Source organism: Cervus elaphus, chromosome 10, assembly GCF_910594005.1.
Source record: "Cervus elaphus chromosome 10, mCerEla1.1, whole genome shotgun sequence".
In the NCBI taxonomy this organism is placed as follows: domain Eukaryota; kingdom Metazoa; phylum Chordata; class Mammalia; order Artiodactyla; family Cervidae; genus Cervus; species Cervus elaphus.
In genome coordinates this window covers 18,608,359-18,623,504 of record NC_057824.1, presented here as the reverse complement: position 1 = coordinate 18,623,504, position 15,146 = coordinate 18,608,359, and the positions used below count along the sequence as shown (strand labels likewise).

At 57.9% G+C, this 15,146-nt stretch overlaps 1 protein-coding gene across 2 annotated transcripts; it reads left to right on the top strand.

Moving 5' to 3' along the window:
- The first annotated feature begins 157 nt into the window (after positions 1-157).
- On the top strand, positions 158-15,032 carry ANKS3 (ankyrin repeat and sterile alpha motif domain containing 3). Of its 2 annotated transcripts, none has more exons than XM_043914220.1 (17): positions 158-531; positions 1,474-1,775; positions 2,736-2,934; positions 3,093-3,214; positions 4,386-4,467; positions 6,300-6,435; positions 8,521-8,679; positions 10,349-10,486; positions 10,828-10,934; positions 11,199-11,366; positions 12,566-12,690; positions 13,126-13,267; positions 13,474-13,646; positions 13,898-13,983; positions 14,356-14,439; positions 14,531-14,620; positions 14,708-15,032. In XM_043914220.1, the coding sequence occupies exons 2-16, from the start codon at positions 1,606-1,608 to the stop codon at positions 14,608-14,610; spliced, it is 1,971 nt and encodes a 656-aa protein (XP_043770155.1). In that variant the 5' UTR covers positions 158-531; positions 1,474-1,605; the 3' UTR covers positions 14,611-14,620; positions 14,708-15,032. The 2 variants fall into 2 exon arrangements, with proteins under 2 accessions (XP_043770155.1, XP_043770156.1); XM_043914221.1 differs by having other exon boundaries at positions 14,688-15,032.
- The last annotated feature ends 114 nt before the right edge of the window (positions 15,033-15,146 follow it).

The following is a 15,146-nucleotide window of genomic DNA, read 5'->3' as shown; positions in this document are numbered from 1 at the left end:
CCCCCCGCTCCTCTTTCGGGACTTGGCGCGTCCTGCCTCTCCTGAAACACGATTAGTTCTCCTGGCCAGCGGAGGGGCGGGGCAAGGCGGACTCCCCTTGCTCATTGGCTGCCGCGGGCGTCACACAGCGAGCCGGGCGAGCTGACCGGAAGGTCCGGGTGCGGGACGGATGAGAAATCCACAGCGCCGGGAGAGGCCAGGGGGGACCCGCGAGCGTCCCGGCGTGCTCCGCGCCTCCCGCAACCACTTCCGGGGCGGGAGCGGGCCGCTGGGTCCGCGCGCTGTGGCGGCGACCGGCGCGGAGGGAGCCCGGGCGGGCGCGGCGGCGGCGGCGAGTGGCAGCCCCAGGGCTGCCCGGGGCCCGAGGCCCAGCGCGGGGAGGCTCCGCGGCGGCCCGGCTCCTGCCTGGTGCTCGCACCTGCTGCCTGTTCGCGGGGCGTCCCAGCTCTGCCGCTGGTTCGCCGCGGGAGTTTACAGCTCCGAGCGTCCTCTTCGCAGCTGAGGAGCCGGGAAGGAAAAGCCACGTGCGGGGTAAGGTTACTGGGAGGAGGCGTCGGCGCGTTGGTAGTTCCCTAGGTTACCCTCGCCGGGGCCCGAGAACGAGGTGGGGATGCCTGGAGCCAGCGGAAGGCCCACGCCTCAGGGCAGGACGCGGTGCCCTCGGGCTTTTACAGACCCTGTGGCCGTGACGGTCACCACCAGCGTCGTTTGTTGTTGTTACTTGCTTATCTTGGTGTGCTTTAGAAGTAACGGATACTTAGCATTTTACCGGATGGACAGGACGCAAAGGTGGAAGGAAAATTAAAAGATCTCATTCCCAGTGCTACTTCCTGGAGATAAATTCTAGAAGCGATTGGCAAAAGATTTTCGACAAGTATAAGTGATATATACCTGCATATGATTTTGTTCCTAAGGACAAAGGACCGTCGTTTTAGAGCGTCTGGCATGGAGCAGGGTGATAAAGTAGCTTTATGGTCTCTGGGCATCCGAGTTCTCCTTCCATGATTCTGATAGCCCCTCAGCGTTGTGCCCAGTTTCAGGCAGTTGAAAGAGAAAGTCGCTCAATCGTGTCTGACTCATGGGGTCTGACAGACCTCATGGACTGTCCATGGAATTCTCTAGGCCAGAATACTGGAGTAAGTAGCCTTTACCTTCTCCAGGGGATTTTCTGAACCCAGGTCTCCTGCATTGCGGACGGATTCTTTACCAGCTGACCCACAAGGGAAGCCCAAGAATACTGGAGTGGGTAGCCTATCCCTTCTCCAGTGCATCTTCCCAACCCAGGAATAAAACCAGGGTCTCCTGCATTGCAGGTGGATTCTTTACCAACTGAGCAAGCGTCTAATAAAAGAGAATGTGGGTCCTACCCTGGAGGAGGCATTTGGGAGTAGAAGAGACACCCCCAAAGAAGGCTGAAGGAGTGTTGTGAAGGAGTGCGGAACTGACACTCAGCTGATTTGGATTCTTGTTCAGGTTCGGCGACCAGGATCGTTCAGCTGCTGTGGGCAGCAGTCTGCTGCGGCAGGAGTGTGACCGTCGCGTTTCATCCCCTGGAACTACCAGAAAGGAAAGACCCAACCGACCCCAGCGCCCCCCTCCACAGCGATGTCGGAGCTCAGCGATGAAGCCAGTGAGCCAGAGCTTCTGGACCGCAGCTTGTCCATGTGGCATGGGCTAGGCACGCAGGTCAGCCGGGAGGAGCTAGCTGTCCCCCTGGATCTTCACACGGCGGCTTCCATCGGCCAGTACGAGGTGGTGAAGGAATGTGTGCAGCGGTAAGAGGTCTTGGGAGGCGTTACTTCCTCTTGGACGTGTGAATGCCATGGCTCAGATCCCAGGTGGAGCCATCAGGAGGCGAGTGAGGCCTGGCCCCCAGCTGTAGACATTTAACCCACGGGTAGATTATGGACTTCCCTGGTGCCTCCATACGGTAAAGCGTCTGCCTGCAACGCAGGAGACCCAGGTTCAATCCCTGGGTTGGGGAAGATCTAAAGAAGGAAATGGCCACCCACTCCAGTATTCTTTTTTTTTTTTTTCCACTCCCGTATTCTTGCCTGGAAAATCCCATGGATGGAGGAGCCTGGTAGGCTACAGTCCATGGGGTCACAAAAAGTCGGAAATGACTGAGTGACTTCACTTCATTTCAGATTTACTGCTGCTTCTCTCAGGTGGTTGTCAGGGATGGTTTGTACTGGGCACCAGTGAGAAAAGCAGTTTCGAATAGTAGTGTGTAATCAGCAGTGTCTTGGCCTCGGCACTGCTGGAAAGCTGGGTGAGCTCCTCCTTTGCTCTGCGGGGCGTTCTGTGCACCTCCAGATGCAGAGCCACACACCTGGCCTCCCACCGCCCCCTGCATGCCAGTAACCTTTCCCTTCGCGGTTGTGACAGCTAAAAAATGTCTCCAGGCTTTGCCAACTGTCCTCTGGGGGCAGAACCTCCCCTGGGCAAGAACTGTCTCTGTGGCTGGTGGGAGGGAGGAAGAGCTGACCTTGGGGTAGTAGGAAGAGAGCACAGATGAGAACAAGAAATTGGAGCATGGAGGCAAACTCAAGTTTGCAGAGGCAATGGTCCAGAAAGTGGAGTCACCCCTGAACCCTGTGACGTCCAGGGTGGCAGTTGACTCTGCTTCCTGCCAGCACTCCCCACTCTTTCTCTTGGCCTGGCCTGGCCACTGGGTTTGGTAAATCCCATGTGTGCGATGGCTGGCATGTCTAGCATGTCTTGCATTTGTTTAGGAGAGAGTTAGATTTGAATAAGAAGAATGGTGGTGGCTGGACCCCGCTGATGTATGCCTCCTACATTGGACACGATACCATCGTGCACCTCCTGCTTGAGGCGGGGGTCAGCGTGAATGTGCCGACCCCGGAAGGGCAGACTCCACTGATGCTGGCTTCCAGCTGTGGCAACGAGAGCATCGCCTATTTCCTTCTCCAGGTGAGCTGCGAGGGCCTCAGGCCACTCGGCAGAGAGGGAACCACTGCAGTGTGCTCGGGTAATCACTTTGATTCTTTCAGTGGGATGGCCTGGAGGGTGCCTGCCTGCCCTGTGCAGAGGAGACGCGGCCTTAACAGGCATTCTCTGTTCTCTTGAAGCAAGGTGCTGAGCTGGAAATGAAGGACATTCAGGGCTGGACTGCCCTCTTCCACTGCACCAGTGCTGGGCACCAGCAGATGGTCAAGTTCCTTTTGGACAGTGGAGCGAACGCCAACGTGAGGTCATTACCAGGTCGTCAGTGGCCGTGGGAGTCGGGTGGTCACGGCTGACTGAGGAGGGCAGCTAGCGAGACAGCTGGAGGCCAGAGAGCAGGAACCCCTGCCTCGGTGTGACAGGCTCAAGACCTGGGGTGGAGGGGACAGTCCCGCCCAGGGCAGAGGCACAGGGAGCGTGCTGGATTTCTTGTGTGTATGTCACGTGACACTCCGTGCAGCACTTTAAGCTCTGCGTGCCTTGTTTCCTTTATCTGAGAAGAGGATGGCAGTGCCTGTGTCACGGGATTATTAGAGGAATTACATGTCCTGTCATATGCCAGGGGCCTAACATAGTGAATGGCACTGAACTGACACGTGTTAGATGCCAGTCCGTTTCTCTTTCTTGGCTTCCATGTGTGTATATGTATATATCATTCCACATACATGTATGAAGTGATACTTCGAAAGCTCTCTTGAGTTTTTTAAGCTGGAAGTAGTGTTGTTGTCTAAAGCGTGTCACTGTGATAATCCTCTTTCAACACGGCATTCACCTGACACTGCACACACCCTGGCTGATGTCAGCCGGGGTCACACACTGTAGGTCTCCAGCCCACTAAGAAAGAGAAAAAGGGCTTCTCGTTAAGTTGCAACTTGTTTATTGACATTGACTTCAGTGATGCTAAAACATGAAAACTATGTGTCTTGGAACATGAAAACCAGCGGTTAGCTTGCTTCCTGTCTCCTAGACCGGGTGACACTAGTCAGAGCCAGGGGGCGCTCTGAAGAGGTGAACGTGCGCCTGGTGCAGTTCAGCTCTGAGTTACGCATAAGCAAGCACCAGGTACTTGTAGTGAGGGCAGGGTCGATTGTTAGTCCTGGAGTCCCGGGAGGGTTCCTGGAGGGTCTTGATCTGCAAGGTGGGGTATCTGGAGAGGTGGAGAGGAGGTGCTCACTGTGAGCAGTGAGGGACGACAGCTGCTTTTTGCTGTGGTTAAGTGGAGGTTCAGGTCACAGCAAGTGGAAACAGCTATGAAGGAGCAGAGACGGGAGGTGGATTGTCTTTGGAACAAAAGACTAGCGCTGGGGGTAGAAGCCAAGGGAGCCCTCCAGGCTGGGGGGAGGCGTCACCGTCGCTGAGGTTTTGTCTGCAGCAGGGGGACTCCCCCTGCTCCCCGTCTGACCACAGTCCCCCTGCAGGGAGCCGGTGTATGGATTCACTCCGCTGATGGAAGCTGCGGCTGCCGGCCATGAGATCATCGTGCAGTATTTTCTGAATCATGTGAGTGACCCTGTTTATTATCTTGTAATTCCATCACAGCAGCTGAGGCATCTTATCACCGAACTGTAAACTGCAGGAGAAACTTTCTCCTACACAGAAATAACGGCTCTGCATCCGTTGATTCAACACATTTTTCACTGAGTGTCTGTGGATACCCAGTGCTGAGTGCCGCATCAGGCATCAAGGGCACAGTTGTGAGTGAGTGTAGACACCTGTTCCTGTAATACCTTTGAAAATATTTGAAAAGTGTGGAAAAAAATTTAAAACAGTAAGTAGCACTCATCATCCTGTCACTTACAAAATTTACACAGAATCAGGAGGCCACCCCCGTTCCTCCTCAGGATGCCCACTGGGTTGATAAAAGACCACGTCTGTAGACACCTGCAGACGCATGGCTTTATGCTTTGCACGAAGTGGGATTCTACTGCCTGTTTGCTCTACAGCTTCTGAAAAGTAGCTTAATGTGACATAGACATTGTACCCTTTTATGGTATTCCATACAGTATCCATGCCATAGTTAGTTGAATTAGTTCCTTATTAGTAGAATTGAGGTTTCCAACATTTTGCAATTACAGGCAGTGCTCCAGGAAATATCTTGGCACACACAGCTTTAGCATGCGTGCAGTTATTTCTGTATGTTGTATTTCTGTTTTTATAAATTAAAAAAAATTTCTTTTTTTAATTGGAGGATAACTGCTTTACAGTGTTGTATTGGTTTTCTGCCTGTTGTCATATGTTCAGTCGTGTCTGTCTCTTTGTGACCCCATGGACTGTAACCTACTAGGTTCCTCTGTTCATGGGATTCTCCAGGCAAGAATACTGGAGTGGGTTGCTCTTTTATGTGTGTGTGTGTGTGTGTGTGTGTGAGATTTTATTTATTTATTAAGCTATGCTGGGTTTTAGTTGGGCCATGTGGGAATCTTAGTTCCCTGACTAGGGATCGGACCCAGGTGGGGTCCCTGCATTGGGAGCATAGTCTTAGCCACTGGACCACCAGGGAAGTCCCTGGGACTTTTTGCATCATAAAATGTTAACATGCTATCTCTTTCCAAAAAAGAATTTGGGGATAGTACCTGCACATGTAAAAGCCTGGACGAGACAAAAGGCGCACATGCACCTGCCTCCTGCCTCTGCCTCAGTCTCCGTCTCCATGTTCTCCCCACGGCTGCTCCCCAGCTTGTTTATTTTTTTTAAACTGGTCTTGGCTTGTTCTCCACCAGTGGACCTAAAGCTCGCTCTCATGGGTGGCAGCGTAGTGCTCCCTTTTATGGTTGAATCAGGTTCTCCAACCCTGGCCTGCTGATGGCTTCAGTTCGTGTCTGCCATCACTCAGCGCCCTGCAGGAGGTCTGCACAGATACATCGTACACGTGTGTGAGCACGTCTGTACAGTTGGGTACTGAAAGCAGGAGTCTGGGATGTAGCCTAAGGACAGCCTTCACTTGATGAGGCCAGACTGCTATGCAGAGAGCAGGTCGTACCAACCTGAACCCTGTTCAAGGCAGTGAGGACACTGAATCGTGAAGCGCTTTAAACATACAGAACGGTACAGAAGGTAACCCCAGTACAACCCCCACGTGGATCCAGAGGTAACCATACTCCCCTGACTTTACAGTCTCCTCACGTGCTGTGTGCAGACTTGTTTTACACATTTGAAAGGTTTATATATATAAATGCGTGCTTATTTCTGCGATGATCCTGTCACTCAGCGCAGTGTGGTGCGTGTGGATGGGGCTCGCGCGTTTCAGCCCTCTTCTCCAAGGTCCGCAGCTGGGAGTGAGGCTGCTCTGTAGGTGAGGCTCCTAACTCTCCTCCTTCTGCACACTGTCCCAGGGAGTCAGAGTGGACACGCGAGACCACAGTGGAGCCACAGCCCGGATGCTGGCCAGGCAGTACGGACACATGAAGATCGTGGGGCTGATTGACGCCCACTCACCTTCCCTGCCCAAGAGCCTCTACCGGGGCCCAGGTAGCGGCGTCTGCAGCCCGGCCTCCGCCGGCGCCCCCTCTTCCCCCTGGGCTGAGGAGGGAGGGGCTGCCCAGCTGAGGCTAGGCGGGCAGGTGGGCGGGAGGAGGGCAGCTCAGAGGGGCGGCTCTGGCTTTTGTTCCTTGACTTTGCTCTGGCGTTTGTTGCCAGGCAGATGTTTTAGTTTTGTGTACAGTTCATTAGCGTTGTGTCGCCTAGAACTGCTTCCACAGAGGAAGGAGATGGATGTCTGTCCACAGTGCCGAGTTCTGCTGCCTGACTGGATTCTGTCATTGTTGGGAGTTTATAATGGTTTTATTTATTGCTTCTCTAGTTTTTTCCCAGGTACACTACCATAAAACCTGCACATAGCAACAAGATTTACTACTTTTTTCCGTGATTCTTACACCTCCGATTTCTCTGCTGTCATCACACTCACTTGTCCCTCTAGTTCCCTGTTGAATGAGGTGGAGGTAGTGGACTTTGACTTTGGCCCTAATCTTAGCGGAAATGCCGCATTAGGTAATACGCTGGCTTGCAGAGTAAAGTTTGCATATGTGTCATCATGTTAGTAAAGTATCCGTTATTTCCTGTATTCTTGAATGTCTTTATACGTGCCAAATTTTGTCAAAGGTGTTTTTAACATCTATGGAGATGATTGTGAATTTTCTCCTTACACCTATTAACACTGTATATTAATGAATTTTCTAAAAGTGAATCAACTTTACATTCTTGGCATAAATCCTACTTGGCACATTACGATATTTTTAAATTGTTTTTATTTGGCTGCGCCCAGTCTTATTTGTGGCATGTGGGATCTAGTTCTCTGACTAGGGATCAAATCTGGACCCCCTGCATTGGGGGCACAGAGTCTTAGCCACTAGACCACCAGGGAAGTCCCTTATTTTCTTAATGTGGTTTTGGATTTTGTTTGCGAGTATTTTATTAATTTTGTGTGGGTACTCATAACTGATGCTGGTCTGTGATTCTCTTTTGTTCTGTCTTTACCAGCTATGGGTCTCAGTATTGAACTTGCTTCATAAGCAGAATTGGAAGCTCCCCTTCCTTTCTGTGCCCTAGAACGGTGTATGGAGCATTGGTCCCACATGGTCCTTGAAGGATTCTCCTGTGACCCTGTCTGGGCCTGGCCTTTGCCCTCGTTTCTCTGCTGTGGTTTTCTTGAAGACCCGCTAGTCTCTGTACAGTGAACGGGGCGCTGAGCCCCTGCACGCAGGGAGTGGCCGCCAGCTCTGACCCTGCTGGGGCGTGGGCTGCACCTGGTGCTGGCTCTTCCGCTGAAGGACAGGGGCTGCGGCAGCTCAGCGTCGTGCAGCCACGTTTGCCTTGGTTCCCCTCCCTGAAGGTTCATGTTTTGTGGCTCCTTCACCCTCTGCTTGGACGGCCCCAGTGTCCTGGAGGCATGGATTGTGGAGTGTGAGGGAGAGGTCCACTCGGGGTCACTGCCCCAGCTTGGGGGCGCTCGGGCAGCAGCCGGCTGAGCCTGCAGCTCACGTCTCAGTGAGCTGCTCCCCTCCTGTCTAGGCAGCACACACGGCCCGGGGGATGCAGTGGTCACCAGGGGCTTCTGTCTCTGCCCCAGTCCTCCGGCTCCAGAGTGAGACCCTCCCCAGTGGGAGCTTCTACCAATAAGCTGCTGAAATGTGCCTTCTAAGCGTCACGATGTTTGGAAAGCGATGAAAAGCTATAACGTGCTGACGACCGTGGGCACACTGAGCTCTTCGGCTCAGACGGGTGGTGATTTGAAAACCTGAGTGAAACAGCACAGGAGCCTTCACGTGGCCCTTGTTTCCCAGCACGTTGTTGAGGCTGAGAACACACATTGAGGAGAGGAGGATGCGCTGGACCCCCGTGATGCTCGGCAGTCTTGTGTGCCCCCTCCCCCCCACATCCCTGTGGCCCCCCGAGCATTGGACCCGCCCACTGTGGCATTTCTTGCAGGTGACAGCCTGGGAACACTTTCCTTAATTTAGGAAAATCAGTTATGATGATTTTTCTTCCAGCTTGTTATGAAGATTAGTCTAATCTATCACTGGTCAGGCTGTCTGAATCTTGGTGCTTAACCCACAGAAAAATACGAAGATCTGAGCTCTTCAGATGAGTGTGGCTCTGTCCCTCCGCGACAGAGGCCCTGCCGCAAGAAGGGGCTCAGCATCCATGAGGGGCCGCGAGCCCTGGCCCGCATCACGGCCATCGGACTCGGGGGCCGGGCACAGCAGCCTCGCTACGGTGAGCGCCCCATGACCCCGGAGCCTGGGATCCCGTCCCAGAGAGTGAGCACTCAGGCTTGCGACATGGGGCCCCTGGGCAGCTGGGTGGGAGCAGCCGCTTGAGGACTCAGAATGGGTCACAGGGACGGAGGCACGCCAGGCCCCAGCTGGCTCTTTGGGCCTTCCTTTAAACTTCCTTTCTGTCAGGTAGAATTACAAATAGAACTTTCTCTCCTGGAGGAGAAGCATCGCTGAGCTCAGATCCGTTCCTCAAGGGGGTGGGTCTCACGGGGGTGAGAAGTGCCAGAAGGTAAACACACCTGGTGGGCCAGAACCTCAGACCCAAAGCGTTCAGATCCCCTGAGCTTTGTCAGACCGTCTGTCCTGCGTGTTGAGTGCAGTGCTCTTGAGGAGCAGATGCTGAGTTCTTGGGGCATGTCGGGGTTGACACACTTGTGCTGGTTGGGCCGTGTGACCAGATTTAGATGTGGTGTCTTGCTCGTCAGTGATCAGGCCACCCTGGGAACTCCCTCCCAGCCAGGAGACCATCCCAGCCAGGAGACCACGTGAGGACTTGATTCCCTTCTCAGACCCTTGGGTCGGGGTCCTGGTGCTGGCTGGGAACTCCAGGCCCACCTCCTCCCAGGGCCGGGGGCTGACCAAGAGCTGTGCCTCAGGCGAGGGCGTGGGCGGTAGTCCTGGCGGCTGGGAGCACAGGACCCTGGGATGAGGTCTGTTCCTTCGGGGGCGCCCAGGCCGCCTGTCCCACCCGCGCTGTGGCGGGGGTGGGGTGGGGTGGGGTTGATGGGGGGAAGGAGCGCCCCACGCCCCCCCAGTCTCAGCTGTGGCCTTTCAGGGGATTGCTTTTCCTCTTACACTGTGTGATAGTTTAACTTTTTATAAGCACGTGTATTCTCTTCCCCAGCAGTTGATAAAGGTATAAAGAAGGAAATAAGTTACCCCTGGTCCCACCAGCCAGGCACTCTGCGCACACACACTTTCTGTGGGGAGGGGCAAGTGAGGTGAGAGTCGCTCAGTCGTGTCCAACTCCTTGCGACCCCGTGGACATACAGTGCATGGGACTCTCCAGGCCAGAATCCTGGAGTGGGTAGCCGTTCCCTTCTCCAGGGGATCTTCCCAGCCCAGGGATCAAACCCAGGTCTCCCGCATTGCAAGTGGTTCTTTACCAGCTGAGCCACCGGGGAGGGGCAAAGCGGGTTAAACACTTGGGTTTGTGTCTCGCCTCTCCCCCTCGTTTTCTCACAGGCAGATACACTCACAGGTTACATACTTCACTGGCTCGCTGTTAACATTTAGCCAGAGCTCCTCAGCTTCCTGCTCAGCCAGGTCATTTGGCGAGGGGTGTGTGTTTCCAGCTACAGGAACGCTTTGTGGCACAGTTCTCCTTTGGCCCAGCAGTCTATAAACACAGCTTACGGTCTTCTCCTCTCGGCAAGGCGTCAGTGTGGCTGGAGGGAGAGGTGGCCGTGCGCCCGCTGTTGGGCACACACTTGTCGGGGACCCCTTGGAGCCTGTCGATGGCGCAACTTGTCCAGGTTGCAGCAGCAAGTGGACAGTGCTGTCTTGGGGCTCCCCTCCCCAAGGCCCCAAGGAGGAGGTGGTCACGTGCAGAAGGACGCTTCCTGCCTCTCGTGTGCAGGGGTTTATGTGCCCCTTTCTGTCCACAGAGCAGGTGCCTCCGCGGGGCTACGTCAGCTTCAACAGCAGTGACGAGCACCCCCTGGAGGGGGGCGGCCTGTGCTACAGGGATGTCACCTCGCCCATCAACGAGCGGGACGTGGAGAGCAGCAGCAGCAGCAGCCGCGGTGCGCTCCCCCGGCAGGCCGGGCGGGGGCTCCTGAGGGGAGTCCGGCGTGGGGCCAGGGTCTCTGAGCCGGTCCAGGGGTCGGTGCAGACAGACAGGTCTCGCCCCTGGAGTGGCGAGTCCTTGGGAACGTCTGTGTGTTCCTTCGCTGCCCGCCCCGCGCAATGCCTGGGTCTCTCCGAGAACAGGGCAGACGAGCCCTGCTGTGTGCGGAGGGTGCGTGGGCCCAGCAGTCAGCATGGAGCAGAAGCGACAAGGTGGCAGGCAGCGTGGGGGCTGGGCTGGGCTGCACGTTGCCACGGCCAGGCCTGTGGTCAGGCGCCCTTGTCTCCCCTCCGTCAGAAGAGCAGGCCTTCTCTGCCAACCCTGGGGTCGTGCGGAGCAGCAGCAGCGAGGGCCTGGCCCGGGCCCCGGGACTCAGCAGCGAGGCCTCCCTGGAGAGCAACGAGGTAACCCTGCCCTGCCCTCCCCTCCCCTCCTTGCCCGGCGTCGTGGGAGCGCCTGACGGCTCAGCCAGGTGAGCGGGGCTGTCAGGATGTCTCAGAGGCATCTGGAGCTCTGTGGGGCCAAGGTGGCAGGTGGGGCTTTGGTGAAGGTTCAGACCGCCCAGTGTCCCCAGGAGGTGAGGGAGTGTGGATGAGGCCAGATGCTGGCGGCGGAGTGGGGCCCGGACGGGCCAGCCCAGAGCCACTGTAAACACACCTTTCACCCAGGATTCGGATCACGTGCGGAGAAGCTCGGTTCGCAAACAAACTAAAAGTTATGTGAAGACCAAGAACCGTTACAGCAGCAGCGACAGCCAGTGGGCTCCCAGCGCCGCGACGTCCTGTGCCCCGGGAGCGAGCCCCCAGACCGACAGGCCCCCCTATTCAGGACCTCAGGTAAAGCCACGGGCGGTCTTGGATTGCTGAGGTGTTTATTGGTACTTCCTATGGGCCGGTACTGTTGAGAAGGGTGGGGCGGCGGGATTCTCCACACGACCTAGAAGACAACTCAGCCGAGGGTTCATGCTGGGGAGAGGAGCAGGCTATCTGTCCGTCCCTCCACGGAGGTTCCTGTCTCGTCCCCTGGTTTCCATGCTCATCTCAGCCTCCCAGAGCCTGGGGAGGAGAAACGCTGGACCAGCATCAGCACTGATGTCAGGCGACAGGGACAAGCTGCACGAGAGGCAGAGAGAAGGTGACATTCGGGACTGTCCCCCGAACGGCCACGGGGCCCCCTGCAGAAGAAACCTTGGAGGAGGGCTATAGGCACGGGAGTGCGAGTTCAGAAAAAAAAAATCTCAGACCCTGGACGCTTTGGTTGGGATCCAAGCCCTCGTGCATCAAACACCAGGCATTGGTACTTCTGGCCTGGACCTCAGTGATGCTGGGGGAGGCCAGGTTTCGATACCACAGACGAGAAGTAGGACAGGCAGCACTGGGGCCGAACAGAATCAGCCAGGTAGGGGCCGTGAGCTGGTCCCAGCAGAAGCATTGGGGATCATCCTTCCTGGCAAAAGCCAGAACTTCCCAGTTTGATAAAAAAATGGATCTGCACATCCAAGAAGCCAAATCAGCTCTAAGTTGGTTAAACTCAGAGCCACACCTGGACACATCACCATCAGTGTCAGAAAACAGTCCTGGAGCAAGAGATGAGTGACTCAGCACAGATGTGAGGACCTCCAGACGGTTTAACAGTGTATTTCTCATCAGAGTCCATGGAGCCCAGAAAACATGGGGTGACATGTTAACTAAGGACGCAACATCCCGTGAAGCCTCTCCCCGAAAGGGGGCGCGGAAACAGTCCCGGGCAGCGGAGACTGAGGGCCGCTGCCGCAGCCTGCCACAGGCTATGCTTCCTGCTAAAGTGATGAGCCTGGCCTGGGAACAGCAATGGGCTTAGCGTGTCCCTGGACGCCCTAAGGCCGTGCCTGAGGACACAAAGCGGACAGCCTGGGCTCCCTGCGATGCCTGGGGGTCAGCAGGCTCAGGACGGGCCGGGTGCTGAGCGGGAGGACGGTGGCCCGCGTGCAGGGTGGGCCTTGTCCTGCTCACGTCTTCACGGCCCGCCCTTCCTGAGCCGGCCTGCTTGCCCCCAGGACCTTGCCACACTGCTGGAGCAGATCGGCTGTCTCAAGTACCTGCAGGTGTTTGAGGAGCAGGATGTGGACCTCCGCATCTTCCTGACCCTCACTGAGAGCGACCTGAAGGAAATCGGCATCACGTGAGTGCGGGCCTCTGTGGCCAGCTGAGGTCACAGCTCCCAGCATGGGGGGGTCACCCCGTACAGAGGCCGGCTTCTCCCTGCTATCAGCTGCCCTCTACTCCAGCAGCCGCTCCTGGCTCGGATGCTGGCAGCCTGGGTCCTGAGACCCGAGCTGGCCTGGCGGACGCCACTGTGCTCAGGGCACCAGACGCTTCCCACCCTGACCCTGAGAGCATCCGAGCAGCCTGGCTCTCCATGCTGTGAGAGCCGGGCAAGGCGATGGGCAGGGTGAGGGGTCATGACTCCCTGGGACACTTCCGTCCTCTCTCCCGGGATCCTGGGGGCTTCCCGCTCCCTTCAAGGCTGGGGCCTCTGTAGTGGACGGTCTTGGCAGGATGGCCCACAGAACCTCCACACAACAGCAGATGCTGAGCGGTGTCCTTCTTGCTGCAGGTTGTTTGGGCCCAAGAGGAAAATGACGTCTGCCATCGCCCGCTGGCACAGCAGCGCCCGCCCCCCCAGTGATGCCCTGGAGCTGGCCTATGCCGACCGGCTGGAGGCCGAGATGCAGGAGCTTGCCATCCAGCTGCACAAGGTGAGGGCGGTGCCGGGGCAGGGGGCGGCAGAGAGCAGCAGCTGGACCGGTGACAGCTCAGGGGCAGGAGGGGGTGCCCAGGAGGGCGGGCACAGGCGGCACACTGCGGGCTTGGGGCGGGGCTGAGGAAGATGGGCCTCCAGAGCAGCAGGCGTGGGGGCCAGGGCGGGGGGACGCAGCCTGAGGCGCTCTCCCGCCTGCCCCAGCGCTGCGAGGAGGTGGAGGCCATGCGAGGCCTAGTGTCCCAGGAGCAGGAGCTGCGGGCCGTGGTGGAGAGCTGCCTCCTGGAGCAGGACGGTGCCCGCAAGGACGTCCACGCACAGCTGCAGGAGACCTGGGCCCTTGCCAAGGATGCCACGCTTGTCCTGGACCAGCTGCGGTGAGTGGGTGTCCAGCTGAGCCCCGGCCAGCACTAGGCTCTGTTCGTTTCCTCCGGATTTCCCACCAGTGGGTGGTTTTCAGGGCCTCCTGGAGTAGCTGCCACGCCAGGCTGTCCCTCCTCGCAGGCAGCAGAGGGGCCCCCATGGGCGTCCCTGCCGGGCGCTCAGAGAGGCTCCCAGGTGGAGCCCACCCCACACTCCAGGCCGCCCTGGCCTTGCCCGTCACTGGCGTTCGGTGTCTGTCTGGCAGGGCCTGTCAGGCTGAGCTGTCAGCCCGAGTGAGGCGGGACGAGTCCCTGCGTGAGGCCCCCCTGAGCCCAGGCCTCCCTGCAGCAGGTAGGGAGGGCGGCATCCCGGCTGTGGGGCGGACGGACGGGGTGGGCCGCCTCCCAGGCCGGGTTTCACCACCTGTCTCTGTGTGCTTGTCATGTGGACGCCTCCCCGGTCCCCTCACACTGCACACCCACGTCCTCACGGTCTCTCCCGGAGGGCCTCGGCTGCCAGCAACGTCCAAGACGCCACAGCCCAGCAGGCTGGCCCTCGCACACTCAGCCCTGGGCCGGGCCCCTACTGGTCATCAGCACTTTGCTTCACAAGTGGGCAGAGAACACGCTGACACTGCAGGGACGTGTGGCTCTAGAGGGCCAGTCCTGTCACAGTGGCTCAGGCCGCCCGGAACCCACACCCACCCGGCTCTCTGCTCCACAGACCCCAAAGGCTGGCAGGCCTCCTTGCAGGCCCTGAGCCTTCCCGAGCTGTCGGGAGCCCTGGAGGAGCGAGTCCGGGAGATGGGTGAGTCCATGGGCTGCAGCCCAGCGGCCGCGAGGTCCGCCGTGCCTGCTCCCCGGCCCGTGAAGCCGTGACTGTGTGCTCCCGTCCTCAGGGCGAGTCCTGTGCTCGGTGACCCAGAGCCTGGAGAAGCTGCAGGCACTGAGCGGGAAGGAGAGCTGGCGGGAGCCGTAGCTGGGGGACGGTGAGTGTCCGGTGGCCACGGGCCCTGAGAGCAGGGTCGGCAGGGCAGCCGAGGGAGCCCCCTCCAGTCTGCCTTTTCCCTTCTCAGAACTGGACGTGGGGTGACTGATCCACCCTGAAGCTGTGTTCCCGAGGACAGGAGGGCAGCGCGCGGGCAGCTGCAGTGGCCAGAGGAGCAGGCCCAGGAGCAGCAGCAGCAGGCAGGCCGGGCAGGGCCGGTGCAGGGCAGTGACGCCCGCAGCGAGGCAGGACGGGGCCTCTCATCCTCTCGTCAGACCCTCTCGTCAGGCGGGGGAGCAGGCAGGGCCACGGGGAACATCCCCACGCCACGCTGAGGTTCACCCAGATGGGGAGACTTGGGGCCCCTGGGCAGCGTAGGTCATTTGTGGGAAAATAAAACTTACAGTCCGGTGGTGGTGCGGGTTCGGTGCTGGCCTGCGGTCCTGGCTGGTGAGGCACAGTGAGGGGAGGGCGCGCCGTGCTGGGCGCGGGGCCACCAGGGTGACCTGCGCTGCCCCATCCCTGGC